The sequence below is a fragment of the Lepus europaeus genome, chromosome 1 (assembly GCF_033115175.1).
Source record: "Lepus europaeus isolate LE1 chromosome 1, mLepTim1.pri, whole genome shotgun sequence".
NCBI lineage: Eukaryota > Metazoa > Chordata > Mammalia > Lagomorpha > Leporidae > Lepus > Lepus europaeus.
Genome location: NC_084827.1, coordinates 139360442 through 139386986, shown reverse-complemented (window position 1 = coordinate 139386986; position 26545 = coordinate 139360442). Strand labels below are relative to the sequence as shown.

At 37.5% G+C, this 26545-nt stretch overlaps 1 protein-coding gene across 1 annotated transcript in view; it reads left to right on the top strand.

Moving 5' to 3' along the window:
* Positions 1 to 26545, top strand: part of DNAH7 (dynein axonemal heavy chain 7) — a 385917-nt gene that overhangs the window by 279370 nt on the left and 80002 nt on the right. Inside the window, exons 49-51 of the mRNA XM_062189419.1 lie at positions 6279 to 6469; positions 16258 to 16391; positions 17123 to 17458. Coding sequence (XP_062045403.1) covers positions 6279 to 6469; positions 16258 to 16391; positions 17123 to 17458 — 661 coding nt within the window. The remainder of the gene's footprint in view (positions 1 to 6278; positions 6470 to 16257; positions 16392 to 17122; positions 17459 to 26545) is intronic.

Here is a 26545-nt window from a genome sequence, read left to right as displayed (position 1 = left end):
ATCTTATTTCAACCAGATATTTTGGATTTTGATATTGGTCTATTATGCTATGTTATATGTGCGTACATATTGTATGTCCACATGGGGAAATTTTATTAAGAGTTTTATTTTAAATGGCTTTTAGATAAGATTGTCCATAAATTTAAGCTGCTAAAATCAATCAAAGATACATTTTAATTTGTATGACCTGAATCTGTGTATCATATGTTTTAAACTTGTTGGTAGAAAGAAACTAAAAACATTTTATATGGTTGTGCTTAAGTTTACTGGTTAAACAAACTACACCATGTTAGATATTTAAGACGTGTTTTCAAATACATGATTCTTAAAATTTATAGAAGGCATTGGACCTTCCGGTAAATGTTTTATTAAGTTCCTATCTAAGGGTTGAAACGGTTTGCTAAGTATTCATGTAATATTGCTATTGTCAGCAAGTGATCTAGGACTTGCTCCCTCATCTCTCTATTCTAAGCCCAACTTGTTCTTTCACTTCTCTATTCTCTTCAAGGTAGGGAACTAATTCTATTATGAAGGAATCTGTAGGATGCACAATTTAATCTTTAGACCTTATAAGAGATGGCTAACATTTTTCTGTAATAGCATAGCCAAAATAAGAACTTAACTAATAATCTCATAGCTAGATTCACATCGCCATCAGCGAAGTATACAGTAAGTAGAAAAAAAAACCTCCCTTTCAGACCAAAGGGAAAGAAAGTTTTAAAGTGAGAATATAATTTTCCTCATGGGCATTGTCTACCTTAGAAAAACTACTACAGTACATGCCTGTGACTATAGACTTGTAGTTCAGGCCACCGAAGATTAGAGATGGGACACGGGCACTCCCTTGACTTGCATCGTCTGGTCTGCTTTAACACAAACCAGGAGGAAAAGAAAGCTCGGCATCAGAAGCAATGGGTGGCAGGCCTATTAATGGCTGATCTGTACAGTGATCTGCCCTCAAGGAGACCCAACAGGCCAGTCCACTGCAGTGGCTTTCAATGTGGTAAGCCTGGGCTTCAGCAGAAGTCAGCTTGTGAAGAGCCCTGGCAGCTCTGCCAAGAGTTGGATCACTGGAAATGGACCTGCCCTGGAATCGAAGGATGCCCAGGTCAGAGCCACAGATCTTATTGGCTCCAAGCTGAAAAGCCCTTCACTCAGCCCAACTTCCAAAGTGACCACTGCAGTTGAGGGGACAGCCAAGTAGGGTCAGCAACATTGCAGGCAGAACTGTAAATTTCCTGTTAGAGATGCCACCTGCCTTTACCTGGCCAGCTCTCCTCCCAGGCCAGCCAAGTAATGAAAGTCAACAGAGTGCCTTCCCCTAGGAGGTTCACACCTCCCTTAGGATATACCCCATGTGAAGAGATAGATAGGTCTGGGCCTCTTAACTTACAAGGCCTAAAGCCCAACAGATTATTATCAAGCCCCTTCTATCAGGTTCTATTTGCCTCTCAATCAGAAAAATTACTTGTAGCTTAGACAGCACCTTTCTTAGCTCCTCTAATAATGACTCTGTCCTTTGTTCTAGACCCTGTCTAGTGCACTTGGGCCTCATTCCTTTGTAATTATAACCTCTACTCTACCACCAATGGCTCTACTCCCAACCTGTGTGTACTGATGGTCCTCTTCCCCACTTAATGCTGTATAATTGTTCAGACCTGGTTAAGGCCACTCTTAGGATCATTGGTTACTATCCTCAACCTGTCTTTTATGACCTTGTCTAAATATGATCAGAGTCGGGGAACTTGGAAGGCTTCCATAGCCTTGGCAACTCATGACGACAGCCTAGGGTGGTTACTGGCGCCATAAACTAGAGTGTCAATTTGTTGGGTCAACAACAGGAGCCACTGTGCGCTTGCTCCTGATGTGGGATCTCTGTCCTTAATGTACTGTACATTTTGATTTAATGCTATAACTAGTACTCAAACAGTATGTTTCACTTTGTGTTTCTATGTGCGTGCAAACTGTTGAAGTATTTATACTAAATTGATCTTCTGTATATAAATAGAATTGAAAATGAATCTTGATGTGAATGGAAAGGGAGAGGGAGCGGGAGAGGGGAGGGTTGCGGGTGGGAGGGAAATTATGGGAAGGGGAAGCCATTGTAATCCATAAGCTGTATACTGGAAATTTATATTCATTAAATAAAAGTTAAAAAAAAAAAACTTAAAAAAAAAAAAAAGTAACACATGCTGGCAGCACTATTCACAATAGCCAAGATATAGAATTAACCATATTCATTAAATAAAAGTTAAAAAAAAATAAAAAAAAGAAAGAATTAACCAAGATGGCCATCAACAGATGAATGGATAAAGAAAATGTGGTGTATAAATACAATGGAAATTATTCAGGCGTGAAAAGAATGAAATTGCATCATTTGCAGCAAAATGTATGGTAAAGGAGAGAGAGAGACAGAGAGAGACTCTTATCCATGGGTTCACACCCCTCTTCAAAATCTCCACAAATGGCCAGGTCTGGGTAACACCAACACCGGAAGCCAGAAAATCAATCCAGCTCCCCTATGTGAGTCACAGGAACCCAACTAAATAAGCCATCAAGGCTGCCTCCCAGGGTCTACATTATCAGAAAGCTGGGGTCAGGAGCCAGAGTTGAGTATCAAATACAAGTGCTCAGATATGGAATGTGTACATTTTAACCAGCATCTTAGTTCCTTGGTTAAATTTCTGTTCTCCCTTGTACATTTCATAACTACATTGGTTGTGTTATTGTTTTCAGACCTTTATAAATTCTGCATATCAATCATCTCTCAGATGCATAGTTTGCAAATATTTTCCCATATTCTTGAACTTGTCTCTTCCTTCTGTTGCTTTTTTGTTGTTCTTGCTGTACAGAAGTTTCTTGGTTTGAAATAATCTAATTTGTGCTTTTTTCCTGTGATTTGGGTAAACTTATCTTTAAAAAAAATCATTCTTGGGTCAATACCTTAGTGTGTTTCCCCTATATCTCCATCTAATAATTTTATTGATTCAAGTCTTACATTTAAATCTTTGTTCCCTTTTATGTTGATTTTTGAAGCTAAATATAACAGGGTTCAGGTTAAATCTTCTGCATGTGGATATCTGGTTAATGAATATCATTTACTGAGGACTCTCATTTCTCAAGTGTTATATTTCTGGCATCTTTATCAAAAATCAGTTGCAGATATATGGATTAATTTTTCTGATCTATATTCTGTTTCATTGGTCTCTCTGTGTGTTCTTAATGCCAGTGCCATGCTGGTTTAATTACTATAGCTTTGTAGTATGCTTTGAAGTCTGGTATTATGATGCCTCCAACTTGATTTTCTTTTCCTCAGGATTGCTTTGATTATTCTGGGTCTTTAGTGTGTAGAGATCTCCGAACTCTAAAGGAAAGGTCACTCCATTGGCAAATTGTCTCACTTGTAAAGCACCATGCTAGTTGACAGAACTTTCCACCAAACTGCCTTATATAGGTTTTGAATTGACCATTTGTGCAGAATTCTGGGGTTTTGGTCCATATCCATGGTCAGAACATTAGAGCCTCTGCTTCGAAGTTTAAACACTAAAGCTCCATGACATTAAAAGATATCATAACCCAGTTATTGGGTATCATGCACACAGCCTATGGAGATAATGACCAAATTTGATAAAATATATCTGTATTAGAATCAGCCCTTAAGGCATTCGGATCTGGCTGAAGAGCCCATGAGAGTATTCTAGGCATGGAAAGCCGAGATACTCTGGCAAAAGAAGGAGAAGGAGAAGGAGAAGGAGAAGAAGAAGGAAAGGAAAGGAGAAGGAGAAGGAGAAGCAGAAGCAGAAGACCTAAATGAAAGATCTATGTGAGTGAGATCCCAGTGGAAAGAACGGGGCCATCAAAGAAGGAGGTACTTTTCTCTGAAGGGAGGAGAGAACTTTCACTTTGACTATGACCCTGTCTGAGTAAGATCGAAGTCGGCAAACTCAAAAGGCTTCCATAGCCTTGGCAACTCATGACAAGAGCCTAGGGAGATTACTGATGCCATAAACAAGAGTGTCAAATTCTTAAGTCAACAACAGGAGTCACTGTGTACTTACTTCTCATGTGGGATATGTCCTTAATGTGTTGTCCAATGTTAAGTCATACTATAACTAGTACTGAAACAGTATTTTACACTTTGTGTTTCTGTGTGGGTGCAAACTTTTGAAATCTTTACTTAATATATACTAAATTGATCTTCTGTATATAAAGAGAATTGAAAATGAATCTTGATGTGAATGGAATGGGAGAGGGAGCGGGAGATGGGAAGGGTGTGAGTGGGAGGGAAATTATGGGGGGGGGGAGAGCCATTGCAATCCATAAACTGTACTTTGGAAATTTATATTTACTAAATAAAAAAATAAAATAAAATAAAAAAAAACAATAGTGGAAAGAAATGTAAGCCAAATACATAATAGATAATGAGCATATTTAAAACATTGCGATATACTCAAATTTAACTGTGAAAATAATCATCTTATACAAGCAGAAATTGAAAATGAGTTAGCATTTGTGAAAATTAAAAGCATAGTATTTAAGGCTAACAACATCACATAAAAAAATCATGTAAGGAGCCAAATGCCTAATTCATGTCTTTGCTTTTTTATTTACTTGCTGATTTAACTATAATTTTTATTTCTCTTGCCTCTGTATATTTGACCTGCAAAACTAGTGTAATAATAGTTCATGGTTTTTAAAGTTGTAGGAAGATGAGTAAATATAATGCTAGTATGATATCCAGCATTTGTAAGTACAGTGTTATTATGAGAAAATAAGATTAAAAGCAAACAACAAAATGAGTGTTCATTGTAACACTAACTCTCTACAACTTGGAGGGAAAGTAATTAGGCAACATAAGTAGTTTATAAAATGTCCATTACTGTTGACCATTAATTTTACTTCTAGGAATCCTGCCTGGTTAAGTAATCAAAACTGACCACAAAGGTTTATTCAAAAAGATATTCACTGTATCATTATTAATAAGAGTGGGAAAATGGAGGCAACCTAAATAGTAGATTAGCATATTTAATGCTTTGTGTTACACTTCTATTATTTAACCATGAAAAATAATTATGCAAGCAGAAAATAAAAATGAGTTTAAAAATCATCTGGCATGACTTCTTTGGCTAAGATCTCCTCAGTGGAGGAAATTGGCCAGAAAACAATTTTAGGAATTAAGTCAGCCAAGAGTAACCTGTAGTAAGGAGGAATATGTTTGCACTTTCACTGCAATAGAGATCCAAATACCTGTCATCTCAGTGTCCTGAGGTCCTTCCTTCCTATCCAGATTGCACCTCCAGATCCTCAAGGAACTCCTGCAAAGTACCCTGATCTAGGTTTGGCTACAATAGTACCTCAAACACCAAGATACAAAAATTTAACATAACAAATGCATTAAGAGCCCTCACAATGTCACTCATCTTTAATCCAGGAATACCCCCTGTAGAATGCTGTCAGAAGAAAATATTCTAAAATTCAGAGTTTTATTTATAGTGCTATTTATTGTATTCAAAACAGTAAATGTTCTATAATCTAATAATAAATCATTGGTTTAAAAAATGAGAGAACATTAATATGATAGTCTATTTTACAATAACTAAAAGCATTTGTATTAAAGTTTTTAATAACATGGAGGAATATTTATGCTATAATGTCAACCAGAATAATAAAGATTCCAATTTTGGTATATTGTTTAGATTCAACCACGTATGGGAAAAGATGAGTTAAACAATACTGAAGAGAAAAAAAATTATCATACCATACATAGTTTTCTGTCAACCTATACATAGCATGAGTCAATCACGTAAAATACTTAGAGGAGGGAAAGATTAAGAAAATCTGATTAGAGGTAATTTTCTATTTTTAGATATTTTCCTGTATCTCCCATGTGTTGTACAATAATTATGTTTATAATTAAATGAAGTATAATTTCATTTAGTAACCATTTGAATAACTACAAATGGAAATTCTTTTTCTCTGGTGAAGTGGATGAATTGACTTCACTGCCATCATTGTGTAGTGAATCCCAGCCATGCAAGGAACACTGAACAGGACTATGGCTAAGGGATTTGGAAGCAGACAAGATGCGCTTGTAGACCCACCTTCCCACAGGCACGCTATTATTTTTGAGGAAACATTTCTCTATACTTAGAAGATAAAGGTGATCTGATAGGTATCTGGTAACAAAAGCAATTTATGCAGTTGAAAGAACTTGGAATGTTAAATGTTTGTAGTAGATATTTAAAATAACATTAAGTCTCTTCTGGTTTTACCCCTAGTGTTGCTAGAAAATGTTGGAGAAGAACTAGATCCTATTTTGGAACCTCTTCTACTAAAACAGACCTTTAAGCAGGGTGGCAGCACATGTATTCGGCTTGGGGATTCCACAATTGAATATGCTCCTGACTTCCGCTTCTATATTACTACCAAGCTAAGAAATCCTCATTATCTTCCTGAAACATCAGTAAAGGCCAGTATCTAAATGAATTTTCCTTTATCAAATTTTATAATTAGTGACTGTATTTTCCTCCTGAATAGTAAAAACAAATCTTCCTAGGAAAGGTTGATTTTTCTCCTTTTTTAGCCATTTCCTGAAACTGCTGTAATAATTCCTATATGTTGCTATTGTGTGTGTATGTAAGTAATAAAGGAACCTTCAATAGACTGTGAACAAAGACCATAAGAATGTAATTTTTATTTGATATACCTGGTTTTCATTGTTAAAAACAGGTGACATATTCACTTACTTTCTTTGTCATAAATGATAATATGCTAATTATTACAACTGGAATTCAGAAACAGAGCTCCATTCTTCTTTCTCAAACTAAGGATACTGCTATCTGATTTTATGTAATTAAAAGAACTGTTTTTCAATCACCATTCTTTTAATTTACTAAGATTTCCTTTAAAGAGTAAAGTTTCAGTCAGTCACTAAAATTGCTTTATGCATTGATCTGCAACTGAACTCCTGGAAGTTTAGGGATCACACCGCCCTGTGTTTTATCCCTAGTTTTTAGACTTTGTTAACATTTAAAAATGTGGAGTGAATAAATCACTAATTCAGAAAGGATCACTTTTTTTTCCTCCCCAAAGAAATCTTTTGTTTAAGGAATACAAATTTCATAAGTACAACTTTAGGAATATCATTATTCTTCCCACCATATCTGCCCTCCCACACATACTCCCAACACTCCTCCTCCACCTTCTCCCCTTCCCAGTCATATTCTCCATTAAGATTCATTTTCAATTAATTTTATACACAGAAGCCCAACTCTATACTAAATAAAGATTTCAAAAATATTCACAACTCACACACACAAAATTATTTGAGAACAAGTTTTGCAGTTAACTTTGATAATACAACAGAGGTCTTGCATGAGAAGTTAGTGCTCAGTGACTCCTGTTGTTAATTTAACAATTAACACTCTTATGTATGACATCAGTGACCACCGAGGCTCTTAACACAAGCTGACAAGGCTATGGAAGCCTTTTGAATCCAAAAACTCTGTCATTGTTTAGACAAGGCCATAAGCAAAGTGGAAGTTCTCTCTTCCCTTCGGAGAAAAGTACATCCTTCTTTGATGGCCCCTTCTTTATACTGGGGTATCTCTCGCAGAGATCCTTCATGTAGGATTTTTTTTTTTTGCCACAGTGTCTTGACTTTCCATGCCTGAAATGCTCTCATGGGCTTTTCAGCCAGACTGGAATGCCTTAAGTGCTGATTCTGAGGTCAGAGTGCTACTTAAAGCAATTGTCATTCTGTGAGTCTGCTGTGTGGACTCCTTCCCATGTTGGAACATTCTCTCCTTTTTAATTCTATCTATTGTTATTACCAGACACTTGATCCTATTTATATGATCACTTTAACACTTAATCCCATCTATATGTTCACTTAAACACTTAAGGTGATCACTTTAACGATTAAGATGGCATTTTTACCACCCAGCTTAAGGGGATTTAGGTTCCCATGACAAGTTTTGAAAACGTATCCTTAAAAGTAAGTCCATAGGAGTGTATGCAGAATTATACACCTTTATAGTTACATTCTTCTTCCTCCTTCTCTTATGCCACTCTTATCTTTTACTGAGATCCACCCTCAATTGACTTTCTACAGATATGGTTAACTCTAGGTTAAGTAAAGAGTTTAACAAATAGTCTGAAGAAAAAAAAGAAAAAAAAAACTGTCCCTTGACAATCAAGACAAGAGCTATTCAAGTTATTACTTCTCCAAGTGTCAATTTCACTTCCACAGATTTCCTTTTAAGTGCTCTATTATCACAGATCAGGGAGAGTATATGGTATTTGTCCTTTGGGACTGGCTTATTTCACTAAGTATGATGTTTTCCAGAATCATCCAATTTATTAGAAATGACTGGATTTCATTTTTTTATATCACTGTGTAGTATTCTATAGTGTACACATCCCATTATTTTTTATCCAGTCTTCAGTTGACAGGCATTTAGGTTGATTCCATGTCTTAGCTATTGTGAATTGAGCTGCAATAAACACAGGATTAATCCCACTTTGTCTGAGCTGATGATCTTTCTGATTTTCACATCTACATTCATTAGGGAAGTTGATCTGTAGTTCTCTTAGGTGCATCATGTTCAGGTTTAAGAATTAAGGTGATGCTGGCCTTTCTCTCCTAGCCTGTAGGGTTTCTGATGAGAAGTCCACTGTTAGTCTATTAGGAGATCCTCTGAAAGTCATCTGGTGTTTTCTTGTATACATTTTAGAATCTTTTCTTTATGTTTTACTGTGAAGAGTTTGATTACAATATGTCATGGTAAAGATCTTTTCTGGACATGTCTGTTAGGAGTTCTATGTGCTTCTTATACTTGTATATCCCTTTCTTTCTCCAATTTAGGGAAATGCTCTGTTATTATTTCACTAAAAAGTCTTTCTAATCCTTTCTGTCTTTCCATTTCTTCAGGAACTCCTAGAACCCGTATGTTGGGTCACTTGATAGTATCCTGTGGATTCCCAACAGTGTTTTTTGTTTTCTAATTTCTTCTTCTTGTTTTAGTCTGATTGTATAATTTCCTCTGCTTTGTCTTTAAGTCAGATATTCTTCCTTCTGCTTCATGGATTCTGTTGTTAAGGCTTTCCACTGCATTTTTATTTATTCTTTTTTGTTTGTTTTTTTTTTTTTTGACAGGCAGAGTGGACAGTGAGAGAGAGACAGAGAGAAAGGTCTTCCTTTTGCCGTTGGTTCACCCTCCAATGGCTGCCGCGGTAGCACGCTGCGGCCGGCGCACCGCGCTGTTCCAATGGCAGGAGCCAGGTGCTTCTCCTGGTCTCCCATGGGGTGCAGGACCCAAGGACTTGGGCCATCCTCCACTGCACTCCCTAGCCACAGCAGAGAGCTGGCCTGGAAGAGGGGCAACCGGGACAGGATCGGTGCCCCGACCGGGACTAGAACCCGGTGTGCCGGCGCCGCAAGGCGGAGGATTAGCCTAGTGAGCCGCGGCGCCAGCTCATTTTTATTTATTCTATTGAACTCTTCATTTCATTTTGATTTCTCTTTAAGATCTCAATTTCATGGGAGAAATTTTCTTTCATGTCATGTATGGATTTCATTAGTTCATGCATTTGCTTCTGATTACTTATGTAATTTTATGATCATTTTTTGAATTCCATTTCTGGCATTTCTTCAATCTCATCATGTTCACAATCTAATATTGAAGTGTTGTGTTCTTTTGGGGATGTCATGTTGTCTTCTTTATTCTTGTTTCTTGAATATGTGCATTTGTTATTCAGCAGTTGTAGAGATACTCCTTGGTTCCTTCTTTGTTTTTTTCACTAGGGCAGCTTTTATTTTGGACAGTGTTTGTGATGGTTAGTGGAATGTCTACTTTCAGTCAGTACCTAGAGGTGTGTGGTGGATGTGGCTGGGGAGTTCTGTAAAGGGCATGTCTAAGGTGACACACTCAGGTTTGGCGTGGTAAATATCCTCTTTTTTTTTAGTAAGAGGGTAGATTTATTCTATTCAGCTGAGATCCTCTCCTCAAAGGAGACCAGTGCGTCAGCACTAGCCCCAGTGGGTCTAATATTCATCCATTCTGCCCCAAGGACCACACAGAGGATCTGTGCAGTCTTCAGTGTAAGCTCAAATTCCCCAGCAATGTCCCTCACCAGGTAACCAGGGAGCCCTGAGCATGTGGAGCCTTCCATGGTGACTGCCCAAAGTCCCAGCCACACCCTGAACCTTCCCACATAGCCTCAGTTTTTTCACAGCCCCAACACACAAACCTCCCACAGTCACATGCTCAGCCCCCTGTTAGTTCTCCCTACTAGAGTCAGGAGTCTCCACTCAGCTGGTTGCTGGGTGCAGACATGAGCTGGCACAACTGTTATGTAAATCCAAAATGATGCCCACTTTCTATCCGCTTGTTACAGGATGCTGTTGCAGGGTGATAGGGGAGAGAGAAATGTGCCCCTCCTTTTTTTCTCCTCTAGTTTGGTAGGTACACTATCCCCCAGGGAGCTCCAAGCCAGATTCCCTCTAGGCTCTTCCTGCAGCTTTATCACCAGTGGCCTGGGTGGCTGCAGTCTGGTCTCACCTCACTCTCCAAGGTGCATACAGATGCTCTTAGCTGAAGGGTCCTGAGTTGTGGGCATCCATGCCCTCCAAGTAGGTCCACTGTGTCCCTCTAATTTGTGTAGATTTGTAGAGTTTCCTCTGCCATTTTCTTCCTAATGCTTCCATGAGACTACACTCTCTCCACTGTTTTTAAACTATCTTCTAGACAAGAGCAGTAAGCTCCCTTCCTACTCTGCCATCTTGGAAGCTCCCCATCAATAATTGTAAGGATCACTTTCACTTACAGAAGCACACAGGGAAGAGCATTCAGAAATATTTATTCACACGTGGAAAGTTACATGGAGAGAAAACACTGATCCCGTGAATTCATATGCTTTCCTTTATTAATTAACGTAGACATTTCTCTGCAGAGAGGTAGAGGAAGAATTAAAGTGGCATAATTCGTAGCCTCCAAGATGAATAAACATGATCTCTGCTCTCATTATGTTGGCATTGTAACTATAGTAATTTGTGAACAAAGTGAATAGGAAGATGTAGCAGAGCTACAATGCATACTGAAAGCTTGGAGTTAAGGACACACTGAGAAAGGACATTCAGGATGCCAGGAAGACTGGTGGAAAGTTGGAGTTACACTAGAGCTTAATTTTCAAAATAGAATGTTAAAATATGTAAATTATTGGCCTTTATTGTCAATGAGTTAAAATACAATATGTTTTCTAAACACCTAAAATATATTTATTGTTCTTACCTTTTGGGAAAGGAAACATTCAGTAATAGTTAACAGCATAGATTCAGGTGCCAGTGATTGGTTTGAATCCCAGCTGTATCATTTGCCAGATGTATGATTCTTAAGATATCATTTAACCATTCTGTGACTCAGTTCCTCATTTGTAAAACAGGAATAATGAAAGCCTGTATATCATAGAATGATGTGAAGCCTAATCAAGTTAATCCATGTAAAATACTTGGAATCAGTTTCAGTGGATAGTGCCATATGAAATTGACTATTAGCATTATTATCTGACTTTTAAATGTAAATTGAAAAGAATGGAAGCATAAGGGGAAATGGTAAAATTTCAAAGCTGTGATAGAAAAGAATTTAAATGACATGGAAAACCTTTTTTACTTTTCAGTAAAATATGTGAAAAAAATCACAAATAACATAGGTGATTCTTATTTTACTAATAACTGGTTATAGTAGAACTCATAAAACGCTGTAGGGAAGAAACTGATCTATGATTCAGTATTGAAATCCTTAAGATCCCTAGAGTGTCTTATTGCTTCATTATTTTTAATTGCTGGGAGTGATTAAACAGGGATTAGAAAACATGGTGAGGCAGTTCCTAGCTTTCATTTACAATTTAGAATACTTCCTCTTGATCTTATTTTTAGGATCTTTTATGTACTTTTTTCTTTCAAATCATCCAATGGATGGTTTCATGCTGCTAATAATCCTTTTGAGTCTAAATGAAAATAAAATTATGAGACCATATTCACATGATTTTTAGTGTTTATTTGTGAATAAATAGCTAGATTTCCAAAGTCTTGATTTTGAAAGATCCAACATTAATGGAATTTGCGTAAGTACCTTCTGGTGGCTGAACACAATGAAGTATAAATTATAAAACATGCAATTTGCTAACAGTGAGCCTATGGGTTTTGGATTAAAAGAAATGTTACTTGTATACTTGATTTATAATGCCAACAGAAAAAAAGTGTCTTAAAACTTAAATTATAATTTCCCATGGATAAATGCCAACTGAGAATTATTCAATGATTTTTGTTTTCCAAGTTTCTCAATTTCAAGAATTGCCTATCATCTCATCTAAATTTATGATTATGTCCATCACTTCATTATTAGTGATATCCAAGGTTCACCATGGAAAGTCTGCCTGGGTTTGTGGGGGAGAAAGGAGCCATCTTCCTAATTGTACTTTAATGATGTTTTATATTTACCAAATTACAGATAGGAAATTTTCTTACAAACAACAAAACTACTCTGTCCATATGGAGGAAGTATTCTTTCACAAGGAAAGGCAGGGAAACATGATGTCTCTCACTCAATAACCAGGATGGGAATACATACAGAAGACCAAGACTGAAAATAGAGAACAGCAGCAAAAGGAACTGATCATTACCTATTCCAGTTTGGAGCAAAGAAAATCTTTGTGTGTGGCAATGCAAACAATTTACAAATCCAACACAATCACCAAATATGCCAAAGAATTCCTTGAGATCAGAAAAATAATATTTTTTGTCCTTCCTTTTTTTACCCCATTGTCCCTCCTTAGGATGAAGCTTAGTGGCTACTTGCATGGATGTGCAGTTTGTACCTGCACAGAGATGGAGTCAAAATCTAATCCTGAGCTCTTTTGTAGGCATTGCGTCTGCAACTGGACAACATGTTTCTCTAATCCACACAAAGTGCTCTTTAGCTTTTTAGACCAGCTGTACCTTGTGAGAAATAAAACATAAAAAGGACACTTGTGCTATGTAAACAATCCTTATCAATAACCTGTGTGTTATGTTTTGTTGATTGTAACCTGCTACATGTGGGTGGTTTGCCTATTGGACTTTTTGGTTTCTTCTCTATTAATTCTCCTGTTTCAAAGTTCTGGTTTAAAAAATGTCAGATATAGGTATGGCAATTTTATAGCAATCTAAATAAACTGTGACATAAAAATATTTTAAACTTTTGAACACAATGGTCAATCACATATGGAGTTCAGTGCTATTACTTGGGTTTACAAGGGAGCTCTCCATTAAGGATTCTCCTTTCATTAAGGAAACAATGGAAACTGGAGCAAATAATATCACCTCTGATAGATTATGGTAATAGCAGAATTTTTTGCAGTATTTTCAAGGTTAAGAAACTAGCATCTCTAATCTTGTTGCCAGTGAATATTTAGTTTTCAAACACACATGACAAAACATTCTCATCTACTATTGCTCATTATACATGAAGAGTCCTCTTTGGGTTCTGCTTGCAAACTCTTCACTGATCTGCTGGAACCATGAATTTCCCATGTTGCCCTCAAGTACCTTGCCTTTCTCTTAGTCTTTATTGTTGTCTGCCCTGTTTCCTTCACCAGGAGTAATCATTCCCAACCCTGGCTACACATTAAAATCACCTGGAGAGACTTTAGACCTCCCCAATTCCCAGGCAACATTATAAATTAATTAAATGGATTCTTTGGAGATGGAACCCAGACACCACTGGCTTTTAGATTCCATAGGAAACTCCAGCAAGCCTCCAAAGTTGAAACCTTCCAGTTTATAATGTTGCCTTTTCTTTCTCATCAGTAACTACTAATCACCCTGTAAGTTTTAGGTCCTTCACTAGAAGGAATCCTCCTTGATCCTAGACCTGACTTAGGAGCCTTCCTCTATACTTCTTCAGCCTGCTATGCTTACCAGTGCCAACCTAAATAACAAAACAGGCAAGGAGAGAGCTTAATTCTGTAAAGAATAGTGATATCTATTTGGGAATGGCAGAGTATTGCAATCGGAATATGCATGCATTAGCAAACCATGTGCAGCATATTCAAGGAGGTTGAGGTAAGGCAGGTTATTTAAAGGCAAAAATGAGGATTAGATCAGACATTTTGAAACAATACTCTTTGCCCACAATACTTTATAACCAGGGTGATGGTAGTCTGGGGTTGAACAAGATAGTTGCTGGGCAGATGTTCTTGTAGAAAAACTTTTTGTAAAAGGTTGTGGTGGCCTCTATATAATGCTGTGGTTCTGGCAGTTTTGTGATAGTTACTATCAGGTAATTTTACAAAAGAACCCTTTCCTCATAACCTGCTGGTTTTATTTATTTATTTTTGTTAGGGTTGACACAGGCAAGCCCATTTTAATTCTGACAGTTTTCACATTCCTTTCACACTAATCAGAGACCTTCTCCCATTGAATGTTGTTTGTACTGATTGCTCAATTAGACTAACACTCCATTCAGGCAGGGGTCAAACTATATCCTATTCCTCTTTATTGCCTAGAGCAGGATTCATTGGTGCTGTTTATTTTTTTCCATATGAAATGCCTTAGGGAATAATCATAAAATGCCTGAAGTTTTAGGAAATAAAAAGCAGAAAGCATCTCCATGAGCAGAGAACATTGACATCCTGATTATTCATTCAATAAGTATGCAGGGAGCATTACTTTGTGCCAGTCAATAGAGCTAGCTGTGAGATCAAATAGAAATCAGTCCTGTGCAAAAGTTATTCTCACCTAGATTATAAGTGAGATAAATAAACCCATGATTACTTACAATGTAATGTCTGCTGTGAGCAGTTAAGAAGTATAGGAAGTAGTAGCCTGGGTAGAGGTGGGGACAGAATACATTGTCTGGAAGTGACCAAGAGGTGGTAACACTTGATCTGCACATTGACGATTGGATGGATTTAGTGGGTAGGAAGGGGAAAGATGTCCAAGTATAATAAACATTCAGTCATGAAGAGGCATTTCACATGAGTTGCTGCCTATGAGATTCCTTAATCAGTTTCAAGTAGCTAAAAGGAAAGGCACATCAGGGCAGGGCACAACAGGTTAAGTTGCAACCTGGGACTCTCTCAGGGCATGTCAGAGTACCTCATTTGAGTCCCAATCTCCCAGCTTTGATTTCACCCAGACTTGGCTGCTGTAGGCATATGGGGAGTGTAACAGCAGCGCAGGTGGAAGATCTCTCTCCCCCTTTCAAGTAAACAAAAATAAACATTAAAAAAACTAAAATGGAAGGCACATGAAGGGGAGCAGTGGGAGGTGTTGCTTAAGACATACGTGAAGAAAATAGCTCAAGAAAGAAGGGCAGGCAGGCAAACTGCAAAAGATTGAAAAACAATCTAGTATTTCAAGTGAAACCCAGGACAAAGACATATTTATTGGCTTCATTGATGACCAGAGCCAGAAAGTTTCTATGATTTACTGTTGTGTGTATTGATAGGTACACAGAGGCAAGGAGTAGAGCAGAGGGTGGATGCAGAAAGCATATATAAATAAGTTTTCAATAAATGTAATTGTAATGCACAGAAAGAGATCATTCCATAGCTAGAAACTATTATGACAGCAATAGAATGATATATTTGTTTGTTGTTTGCTTTTCAATGAGAAACCTGAGTTTGTTTACATATTTGTGAGAAAGAGCAAAGAGAGGAGGAATTTTAAAACATGGGCAACAGAGAGGTCTGACCTGAAAGAAGCAGGCATTAGCAGACAACCTCTTGATGAACACCATTAAAATGTAAATTCCTTAGTGCACAATAGTGGCTAATTATCATATTATAAAAATCCTTTACCTCCATGACAACTAATTACAGTGTACTTATTCCTCTTAACCCATTTTGTAAGGCTTCCTTTGCCTTTGACATACCTGGGATCCTTACAATGTAAATCAAGTAATCCAGCCAATGTGAAGAATGGCTTCCAAGCCTATTCTAATTGGTTTTGATATAACAGTTGTCTAAAATCAAGCCATTTTGAAATGAGAATGCATTTATGACAAAACAAATCCTCTGAAGTATTACATTTCTGATTATGACAAACTTTAATATGTTTTTATCTGACAATCATGGTTGTCTGTGTCTTTGATGTTCATCTCTCCAGATTCCACTTTGACACATACTATAGTAAGTAGAATCTATGATATGGTCAGAACTTGAAAGGCTTCCCCAATAAAAATAATGATGCAGTTTTATATATTCTTTCACCTATAGGTAACATTATTAAACTTCATGATAACTTCAGAGGGAATGCAAGATCAGCTTCTGGGAATTGTGGTGGCACGAGAAAGGCCAGACCTTGAAGAAGAAAAGCAAGCTTTGATATTACAAGGAGCTGAAAACAAAAGGTTTCAAATATCATAAAACATAAAATTATTCTTATTTGTTCTGGGATCACTTAGAATAGATTTAATTACATTTTAATGATTTAGTTAGATTTAATAGGTACACTGAATGGGAAAATTTAAGAAGTCAATGTAAGAAATCATGATGCTTCTATGTTAATTTAGAAAATTAGATTACTGAGTAAATATTTAGATACAAGTTCACAGGCACCGAAGAAATAGAAGGCCTGTCACAAATCAGTGCAATGTATTCTCAATTTTTCAGCAAGTTTTAGTGCAAAAGTTTCAGTATTCATTACGTAGCTGAAGCTACCTCTTTTCACTGGAGCATATTATGAAAGAATATGTTGTGTCCCACTCTGCTCATAATATTTGCATCATAGGCAGAAAGGGTAAAGCTCTCTAAGTCATATAAAAATTTCTGAAAGTAAATGGAGTGATACTGTCTGTTCACTCTAAGCTAAGATACTTGATGATGGTGTAGATTGGTTTGCCATATTTCTCTTTAGCTACCACATAAATGATTGTTAGAAAGGGAATTGGAGCAGAAAGGCCTGTCTTTGTGACATTTTGCAAGATAAGAAATTAATTATACAATATCACCGTTATGGATATTTGTCACAATGTAATGCATTTTTTTAAGGTTACAAGCTCTTTGTTTCTTGCAAAAGAACATATACATGAAGTGATTTTAAATTATTTCTTTTCTTCTGGGAAAATGTGTTTTATTCCAGGCAGTTAAAAGAAATAGAAGACAAAATTTTAGAAGTTCTTTCATCTTCAGAAGGCAATATATTAGAAGATGAAACTGCTATTAAGATATTATCTTCCTCCAAGGCTTTGGCTAATGAGATTTCTCAAAAGCAGGAAGTGGCTGAAGAGACAGAGAAGAAGATCGATGCCACCCGCATGGGCTATCGCCCTATTGCCATCCATTCCTCCATCCTGTTTTTTTCTATTGCTGATTTAGCTAACATTGAGCCCATGTACCAATATTCGCTGACCTGGTTTATTAACCTCTTCATCCTGTCTATTGAAAATTCAGAAAAATCAGAAAATTTACCAAAAAGGTATGTAAAGGAAATACTAATTACTACTAAGTACTGCCATTTGTGGATTTCATTGATGATTCACAATGTTGTGAGCATTTTAGTCACTTACCTAACATAAGCTTGATTAATCATTATACCAGAAATGAACTTGAGAGTTACAGATTGAACTGGCGTGTTCAAAATTTAGTCTGCTGAGAAATTATTTACAGAGATATAGGATTATGATTAATTTTAGAAAGAGGAAACATTTGCCTCCATTTATCATTTGTAAAATATATTAGTATTTCGAAGTATGGAAAGAGTATTTAATACCCCCCAAAAGATATGATTGCTACTCTTTGTAAATCTGCATTCCAAAAGTTGCAAATTCACATTTCAGAACACACACACACACGAAATTTCTCTCAAGTATCAAAGTAAGAAACCCAAATTTGGCCATGATTATTTGTGGTAAACAGATCTTTCTTGTGTGTTATTTACGTAAAATACCTTATTTTACTGATGGTTTTTATAATAAGCAATGGAATTAAAACTTAATGGTAAACTGTGAGAGAATATTAATTTGATTTATTATCAGTGAGATAATTTCAGTTTGGTATTTAAATAAGTTTTTAATAGAGTCAAACATAAAATTAGTATTTGAACAAAGATAATAGTTACAGTCTTCAGCTTCAGCCTTTATAACCCTTTGATCAATATAAACCTGGATATGTCAATCTCTTGACTCTTCATACCCAGTAAGGAAACTGAGTTTAAAACTTGTCACTCACAGTTAGGAATTATTTATTAGAAATCCAAAATGCTCATTTCTCCTAAATATGAACTGAATTCCTTTCATATATTTCGGTAAATTTCTAAAGATTTAAATATGCTTAGGTGTAACAAGTTTGGGGGTTAATACTATTCATTATTTTACAGGCTTGATTATGAGACTAATACAGATTTAAAGCTGTCACTTTGGGCTTGGTAAAAAATTTCAGGTATCTGCTCATGAGAGGGGGAAAAGAAGGGTTATTCCTCAGGAAGAAATGCATGATGATAGAGTTTAAAGTTTTTTTCTGTATGATGAATTTCTTAAGAGATCATTATATCTTTCCCTTTATTTTCACATACAATAAAAATGCCAATAACAAAACATTGATTTCAAATTATCATCCTGTGGGAAATTGTTATCTTGTATGATGGGAACATGGGTTTCTACTGTAAAATTCCTCCACAGTTTTACATAATTGAACATCGACATGATAAAATATTTAAAGAAAAATCACTACCATTACATCACTACAATGTAAATTCTCTGCTCCTATTTCTGGGCATCTGAATGTTAGAGAAAAATAACCAGTATGAGCTCAAATCACTAGGTCAAGGGCCCTCAGTAACCCTTTTTTGTTCCTGAGTACACCTTACTTTCCTGCGTGGTTATTCTTTGTTTCTCACAAAGAAACCTTTTATTTAATGAGTACAAATTTCTAAGTACAACTTTAGGAATATAGTGATTCTTCCCACCATACCTGCCCTCCCACAGCCACTTCCACCCCACCTCCTAATCTGTCTCCCATTCCCAGTCCCATTCTCAATTTAGATTCATTTTCAATTAAATCTTTACACAGAAGCCCAACTCTATACTAAGTAAAGATTACAGCAATTTGCACATACACATACACATACAGACACAAATGAGAACAAGCTTTATAGTTAGTTCTCATTATAAAACTCATTGAGGACAGAAGTCCTGCATGGGAAGTTTACAATGAATCCTGTTGTTAATTTAATAATTAACACTCTTATGTATGACATCAGTAATCATCCAAGGCACTTGACATGAGCTGACTAGACTTTGGAAGTCTTTTGAATCCACAAACTCTGTCATTATTTAGACAAGGCCATAAGCAAAGTGGAAGTTCTCTCTTCCCTTCGGAGAAAAGTACATCCTTCTTTGATGGCCCCTTCTTTATACTGGGGTATCTCTCACAGAGATCCTTCATGTAGGATTTTTTTTTTTTTGCCACAGTGTCTTGACTTTCCATGCCTCATGGGCTTTTCAGCCAGACTGGAATGCCTTAAGCGCTGATTCTGAGGTCAGAGTGCTACTTAAAGCACTTGTCATTCTATGAGTCTGCTGTGTGGACTCCTTCCCATGTTGGAACATTCTCTCCTTTTTAATTCTATCTATTGTTATTACCAGACACTTGATCCTATTTATATGATCACTTTAACACTTAATCCCATCTATATGTTCACTTTAACACTTAAGGTGATCACTTTAACGATTAAGATGGCATTTTTACCACCCAGCTTAAGGGGATTTAGGGTCCCATGACAAGTTTTAAAAAATGTATTCTTAGAAGTAAGTCCAGGGGCTGGCACTGTGGCACAGTAGGTTAATCCTCTGTCTGCAGTGCCAGCATCCCATATGGGCACCAGTTCTAGTCCTAGCTGCTCCTCTTCCAATCCAGCTCTCTGCTCTGGCCTGGGAAAGCAATAGAGGATGGCCCAAGTCCTTGGGCCCCTCCACCTGCATGGAAGACCAGAAAGAAGCCCCTGGCTCCTGGCTTTGGATTGGCACATCTCCGACCGTTGTGGTCATTGGGGAGTAAACCAACGGACAAAGACCTTTCTTTGTTTCTCCCTCTCACTGTCTGTAACTCTTCTCAAATAAATAAATAAATAAATAAATAAATCTTTAAAAAAAGGAAGTCCATAGGAATGTATGCAGAATTATATAGCTTTATAGTTACAAACTTCCTCCCCCTTTCTTATTCCCACTCTTACTTTTTACTGACATCCATTCTCAATTGACTTCCTACACATGATTGACTCTAAGTTAAGTAAAGAGTTCAACAAATAGTATGAAGAAAAAAAAAAAAGAAACCAAAAATGTTCCTTGAAAGTCAAGACAAAGGCTGTTCAAATCATTGCTTCTCAAAGTGTCATTTTCACTTCTACAGATTTCCTTTTAGGTGCTCAATTATCACAGATCAGGGAGAACCTATGGTATTTGTCCCTTTGGAAATGGATTATTTACCAGATTCATCCATTTGTTTCAAATGACCAGATTTCATTATTTTACTAACATGTAGTATTCCATATTGTACATTTCCCATAATTTCTTTATCCAGTCTTTGGTTTACAGGCATTTAGGTTGATTCTATGTCTTAGCTATTGTGAATTGAGCTGCAATAAACATGGGGGTGCAGATAACCCTTTTACTTGCTGATTTCATTTCTCTTGGGTAAATTCCCAGGAGTGCAGCTGCTGAGTCATATGCTGGGTCTATATTCAGATTTCTGAGGCATCTCCAAACTGTCTTCCATAGTGGTTTTACCAGTTTACATTACCACTAACAGTGGATTAGGGTACCATTTTCACCATGACATCACCAGCATTTGTTGTTGATTTCTGCACGAATGTCGTTCTAACTGGGGTGAGGTGAAACGTCATTGTGGTTTTGATTTGCAGTTCACTGACGGCTGGTGATCCTGAACATTTTTTCATGTGTCTGTTAGCCATTGGATTTCCTCTTTTGGAAAATATCTGTTTAAGTCCTGTGCCAATTTCCTAACTAGTTTTTTTTTTTTTTTTTTTTTTTGACAGGCAGAGTGGATAGTAAGAGAGAGAGAGAGAGAGAGAGAAAGGTCTTTGCCTTTGGTTCACCCTCCAATGGCCGCTGCGGCCTGCGCACCGCGCTGATCTGAAGCCAGCAGCCAGGTGCTTCTCCTGGTCTCCCATGCGGGTGCAGGGCCCAAGCACTTGGGCCATCCTCCACTGCCTTCCCGGGCCATAGCAGAGAGCTGGCCTGGAAGAGGGGCAACCGGGATAGAATCCGGCACCCCAACTGGGACTAGAACCCAGTGTGCCGGCACCGCAAGGCGGAGGATTAGCCTGTTAAGCCACGGCGCCGGCCTGTTTGTTTTGTTGTTGCAGAGTTTCTTGAGCTCTTATATATTCTGGTTATTATCTTTTTATCACTTACATACTTTGCAAATCATTTCTCCCAATCTGTCGGTTGCCTCTTCACTTTCTTGAGTGTTTCCTTTGCAATACAGAAAGTTCTCAATTTGATGTAATCCCATTTCTTAATTTTGTCTTCGATTGCCTGTGCCTCTGGTGTCTTTCCAAGAATACTTTGCCTGTGCCAATGTCTTGCTGGGTTTATCCAATGTTCTCTAATAATTTGATGGTATAGGGTCATAAATTTAGGTCTTTAATCCATTTTGAGTGGATTTTTGTATAAGGTGTATGGTAGAGGTCCTGCTTCATACTTTTACATGTGGAAATCCAATTTTCCCAGCACCAATTTCTTTTATTTTTTATAGAACATTTTTTAAAATTTATTTGACAGGTAGAGTTAGAAAAAGAGAGAGCCAGAGAGAAAGGTTTTCCTTCCGTTGGTTCACCCCCAAATGGCTACTATGACCAGAGCTACACTGATCTGAAGCCAAGAGCCAGGTGCTTCCTCCTGGTCTCCCATGCCGGTGCAGGGCCCAAGCACTTGGGCCATCCTCCACTGCCTTCTCGGGCCACAGCAGAGAGATGGACTGGAAGAGGAGCAACCGGGACTAGAACCCATTGCACATATGGGATGTTGGCGCCGCAGGTGGAAGATTAACCAAGTGAGCCATGGTGCCGGCCCCAACAGCACCATTTCTTGAAGAGACTTGGTTTTAGCTCCTTGGTCAAATATAAGTTGCTTGTAGATGCTTTTATTGATTTCTGTTGTTTCTATTCTGTTCCATTGTTCTATCAATCTGTTTTTGTACCAGCACCAGGCTGTTTTGATTATAACTGCCTTGTAGTATGTCTAGAAATCTGGTATTTTTATGCCTCCTGTTTTGGTTTTGTTGTATAAGATTGCTTTAGAAATTAGAGGTCTCCTGTGTTTCCATTAAATTTCATTTTTCTATATCTGAGAAGAATGTCTTTGGTATTTTGATTGATATTGCATTGGATTTCTAAATTGCTTTTTGAAGAATGGACATTTTGATGATATTGATTCTACCAATCCATTAACATGGAAGACTTTTCCATTTTTTTGTATCTTCTTGATTTCTTTCTTTAATGTTTTGTAATTCTCATTGTAGAGATTTTTAACATCCTTGGTTAAATTTATTCCAAGGTACTTGATTTTGTTTTGTTGCTATTGTAAATGGGATTGATCTTAAAAGTTCATTCTCAGCCATGGCTTTGTCTGTGTATACAAAGGCTGTTGATTTTTTTATTGATTTTAAATCCTGCTACTTTACCAAACTCTTCTATGAGTTCTAATAGTCTCTTGGTGGAGTCTTTTAGATCCCCTATATATAGAATCATGTCATCTGCAAATAGATATAGTTTGGCTTCCTCTTTCCAAATTTTTATTTGTTTGATTTCTTTTTCTTGCCTAATGGCTCTGCCTAAAACTTCCAGGACTATACTGAATAGCAATGGTGAGAGTGGGCATCCTTCTCAGATACTGGATTTCAGTGGGAACACTTCCAACTTTTCACCATCAATAGGACGCTGGGAGGGCCTTTGCTGTTGTGCTTTGGGTTAACGCCCTTGCCTGAAGCATCAGCATCCCATATGTGCGCCTTTTTAAAAAGATTTATTTATTTATTTAAAAGTCAGAGTTAAACTTTTACACACAGAGAGAAGGAGAGGCAGAGAGAGAGAGAGAGAGAAAGAGAGGTCTTCCATCCACTGGCTCACTCCCCAAATGGCCACAACAGCTGGAGCTGGGCCGATCCAAAGCCAGGAGCCAGGAGCTTCTTTCGGGTCTCCCACATGGGTGCAGGGGCCCAAAGACTTGGGCCATCTTCTACTGCTTTCTCAGGCCGTAGCAGGGAGTTGGATCAGAATTGGAGCAGCCGGGTCTCAAACTGGTGCCCATATGGGATGCCGGTGCTGCAGGCCAGGGTTTTAACCCACTCTGCCACAGCGCTGGCCTCTGGGCACCAGTTTGAGACCGAACTGCTCCATTTCCAATCCAGCTCTCAGCTATGGCCTAGGAAAGCAGTGGAGGATGGCCCAAATTCTTGGGCCCCTGAACCCACATGAGAGACCCAGAGGAAGCTCCTGGCTTCGAATCTGCACAGCTCCGGCCATTGTGACTAACTGGGGAGTAAACCATCAGATGGAGGACCTCTCTCTCTCTCTCTCTGCCTCTCCTCTCTCTGTATAACTCTGACTTTCAAGTAAATAAATAAATTAAAAAAAAATTTTTTTTAAATTTGACAAACCTCTGCCTGTAGGTTTGTCATAAATTGCCTTGATTTTGTTGAGGAATGTTCCTTCTATACCAAATTTGCATAGATCTTTCATCATTATAAGCTGTTGTATTTTATCAAATACTTTCTCTGCATCTATTGAGATAATCATATGGTTTTTGTTCTTCAGTATGTTAATGTGACATATCACATTAATCAATTCATGAATGTTGAGTCATCCCTGAATACCAAGGATAAATCTCACTTGGCCCAGGTGATGATCTTTCTGATGTGTTGTTGGATTCAATTGTTGACAATTTTGTTAAGAATTATGTGTCTAACTTCATCTTGGAAATCAGCCTGTAGTTCTCTTTCTCTGGTGCATCTTTTGCAGGTTTATGAAAGATGATGCTGGCTTCATAGAAAGAATTTGGGAGAATTCCCTTCCTTTCAATTGTTGTGAATAACTTGAGAATAATTGGAGTTAGTTCTTCTTTAAATGTCTGGTAGAATTTGGCAGTGAAGCCATCTGGTCCTGGGCTTTTTTATGTCGGGAGGGTCTTTATTCTTGATTAAATTTCTATCTTGGGCCGGCAAAGCGGCTCAATAGGCTAATCCTCCACCTTGCGGTGCCGGCACACCGGGTTTTAGTCCCGATCAGGGCACCGGATTCTGTCCCGGTTGCCCCTCTTCCAGGCCAGCTCTCTGCTGTGGCCAGGGAGTGCAGTGGAGGATGGCCCAAGTCCTTGGGCCCTGCACCCAGGAGACCAGGAGAAGCACATGGCTCCTGCCATCGGATCAGCGCGGTGCGCTGGCAGCAGCACGCCTACCGCGGCGGCCATTGGAGGGTGAACCAACAGAAAAAGGGAAGACCTTTCTATCTCTCTCACTGTCCACTCTGCCTGTCAAAAAAAAAAAAAATTTCCATCTTGGTGATTGGTCTGTTTAGGTTTTCTATGTCTACTTGGATCAATTTAGGTGATTTTTAAGTGTCTAGAAATTTAACTGTTTCTTCTGAGTTTTCAGTTTTTTAGCTTACAGCTTTTTGTAGTAATTTGTGATGGTTCTTTTTATTTCTGTGGTTTCTGTTGTTATATTTCCTTTTTCATCTTTAATTTTATTGATTGGGGTCTACTTTCTCCTGTTTTTGGTTAGCGGGGCCAATAGTATGTCAATTTTATTTATTTTATCAAAAAAATAGCTCTTCATTTTGCTGATCTTTCATATTTTTTGGTGTCAATTTTGTTGATTTCTTCGCTAATTTTACTTATTTCTTTTCTCCTATTAGTTTTGATTTGCTTTGCTATTTTTTTCCTAGATCCTTGAGATGCATTGATAGCTGATTTATTTGGTGCCTTTCCAATTTCTTGATGTAGTCTCCAATTGCTATGAACTTTCCTCTTAACATAGTTTTTGCTGTATCCCATAAGTTTTGATATGTTGTGTTGTTGTCTTCATTTGTTTCCAGAAATTTTTTGATTTTTCTTTTGATTTCCTCTATGTCTACTGTTTTTCCAAGAGCATGTTGTTCAGTCTCCATGTGTTTGCATATGTTCTAGAGATTGCTGAGTTACTAATTGCTAGCTTCATTCCATTGTGGTCTACAAAGACGCAAGGTGTGATTTCAATTTTTTTTTTTTTTAATTTGCTGAGACTTGTTTTATGTGATCATTCCAAACAAAGTTCCATGCACTGGTGAGAACAATGTGTATTCTGTAACTATAGAATGAAAAGTTCTGTAGATATCTGTTAGGTCCATTTGGTTTATAGTGTTGATTAACTCTTGTGTTTCCTTGCTGATTTTCTGTCTGGTTGATTTTCCATTGCTGAAAGTTTGGTATTGAAATCCACCATTACCAAAGTATTTGAGTCTATGTCTCCCTTTAGATCCCTTAACATTTCTTTTCAATAGCCTGGTACCCTGTAATTAGATGCATATATGTTTATAATAGTTACTTCTTTCTGTTGAATTCATCCCTTAATCATTACATAGTGCCCTTTTTGTCTCTTTTAACAGTTTTTGTATTAAATTCTATTTTGTCTGATATTAGGATGGCTACACCAGGTCTTTTTTGGTTTCTGTTAGCATGGAATATCTTTTTCCAACCTTTTTCTTTCAGTCTGCATGCATCTTTGTTGGTGAGATGTATTTCTTATAGGCAGCAAATGATGGGTTTTGTTTTTTAATCCATTCAGCCATTTTTTTCCAAAATGTCCTGCCATTTTTTTCAAAAATATTCCTATTTTTTCCTTTGGGTTTCCTTTGTACTCTTACTGGGAGATTTCTTTCTTTTTCCAACTTTCTAGTGATGGCCATGTTGTTTCAGTGTTTCTGTGTGTAGCACATCCTAAGCATCTTTTGCAGAGATGGACAGGTGAAAAAATTCAGTTTTTGTTTGTCATGGAAAATCTCTATTTTACCTTCATTCATAAATGAGAGCTTTTCAGGGTGTAGTATTCTGGGTTTACAATTCTCTCCTCTTAAGACTTGGGCTATATCTCACTTTTGTCTCCTAGCCTGTAAGGTTTCTGATGAGAAGTCTGCTGTGAGTCTAATCGAAATCCTCTGGAAAGCAACTGGCGTTCCTCTTGTGCACATTTTAGAATCTTTATGTTTTACTGTGGAGAGTTTGATTACAGTGTGTCATGGTGAAGATCTTTTCTGGTCATGTCTACTAGGAGTTCCATGTGCTCCCTGTACTTGGATATTCCTTTCTTTATCCAACTTGAGGAAGTTTTCTGTTATTATTTTACTGAAAAGGCCTTCTAATACTTTCTCTCTTTCCACTTTTTCTTTTCTTTTTTTTTTTAACTTTTATTTGATGAATATAAATTTCCAGTGTACAGCTTATGGATTACATTGGCTTCCCCCTCCCATAACTTCCCTCCCACCCGCAACCCTCTTCTCTCCCGCTCCCTC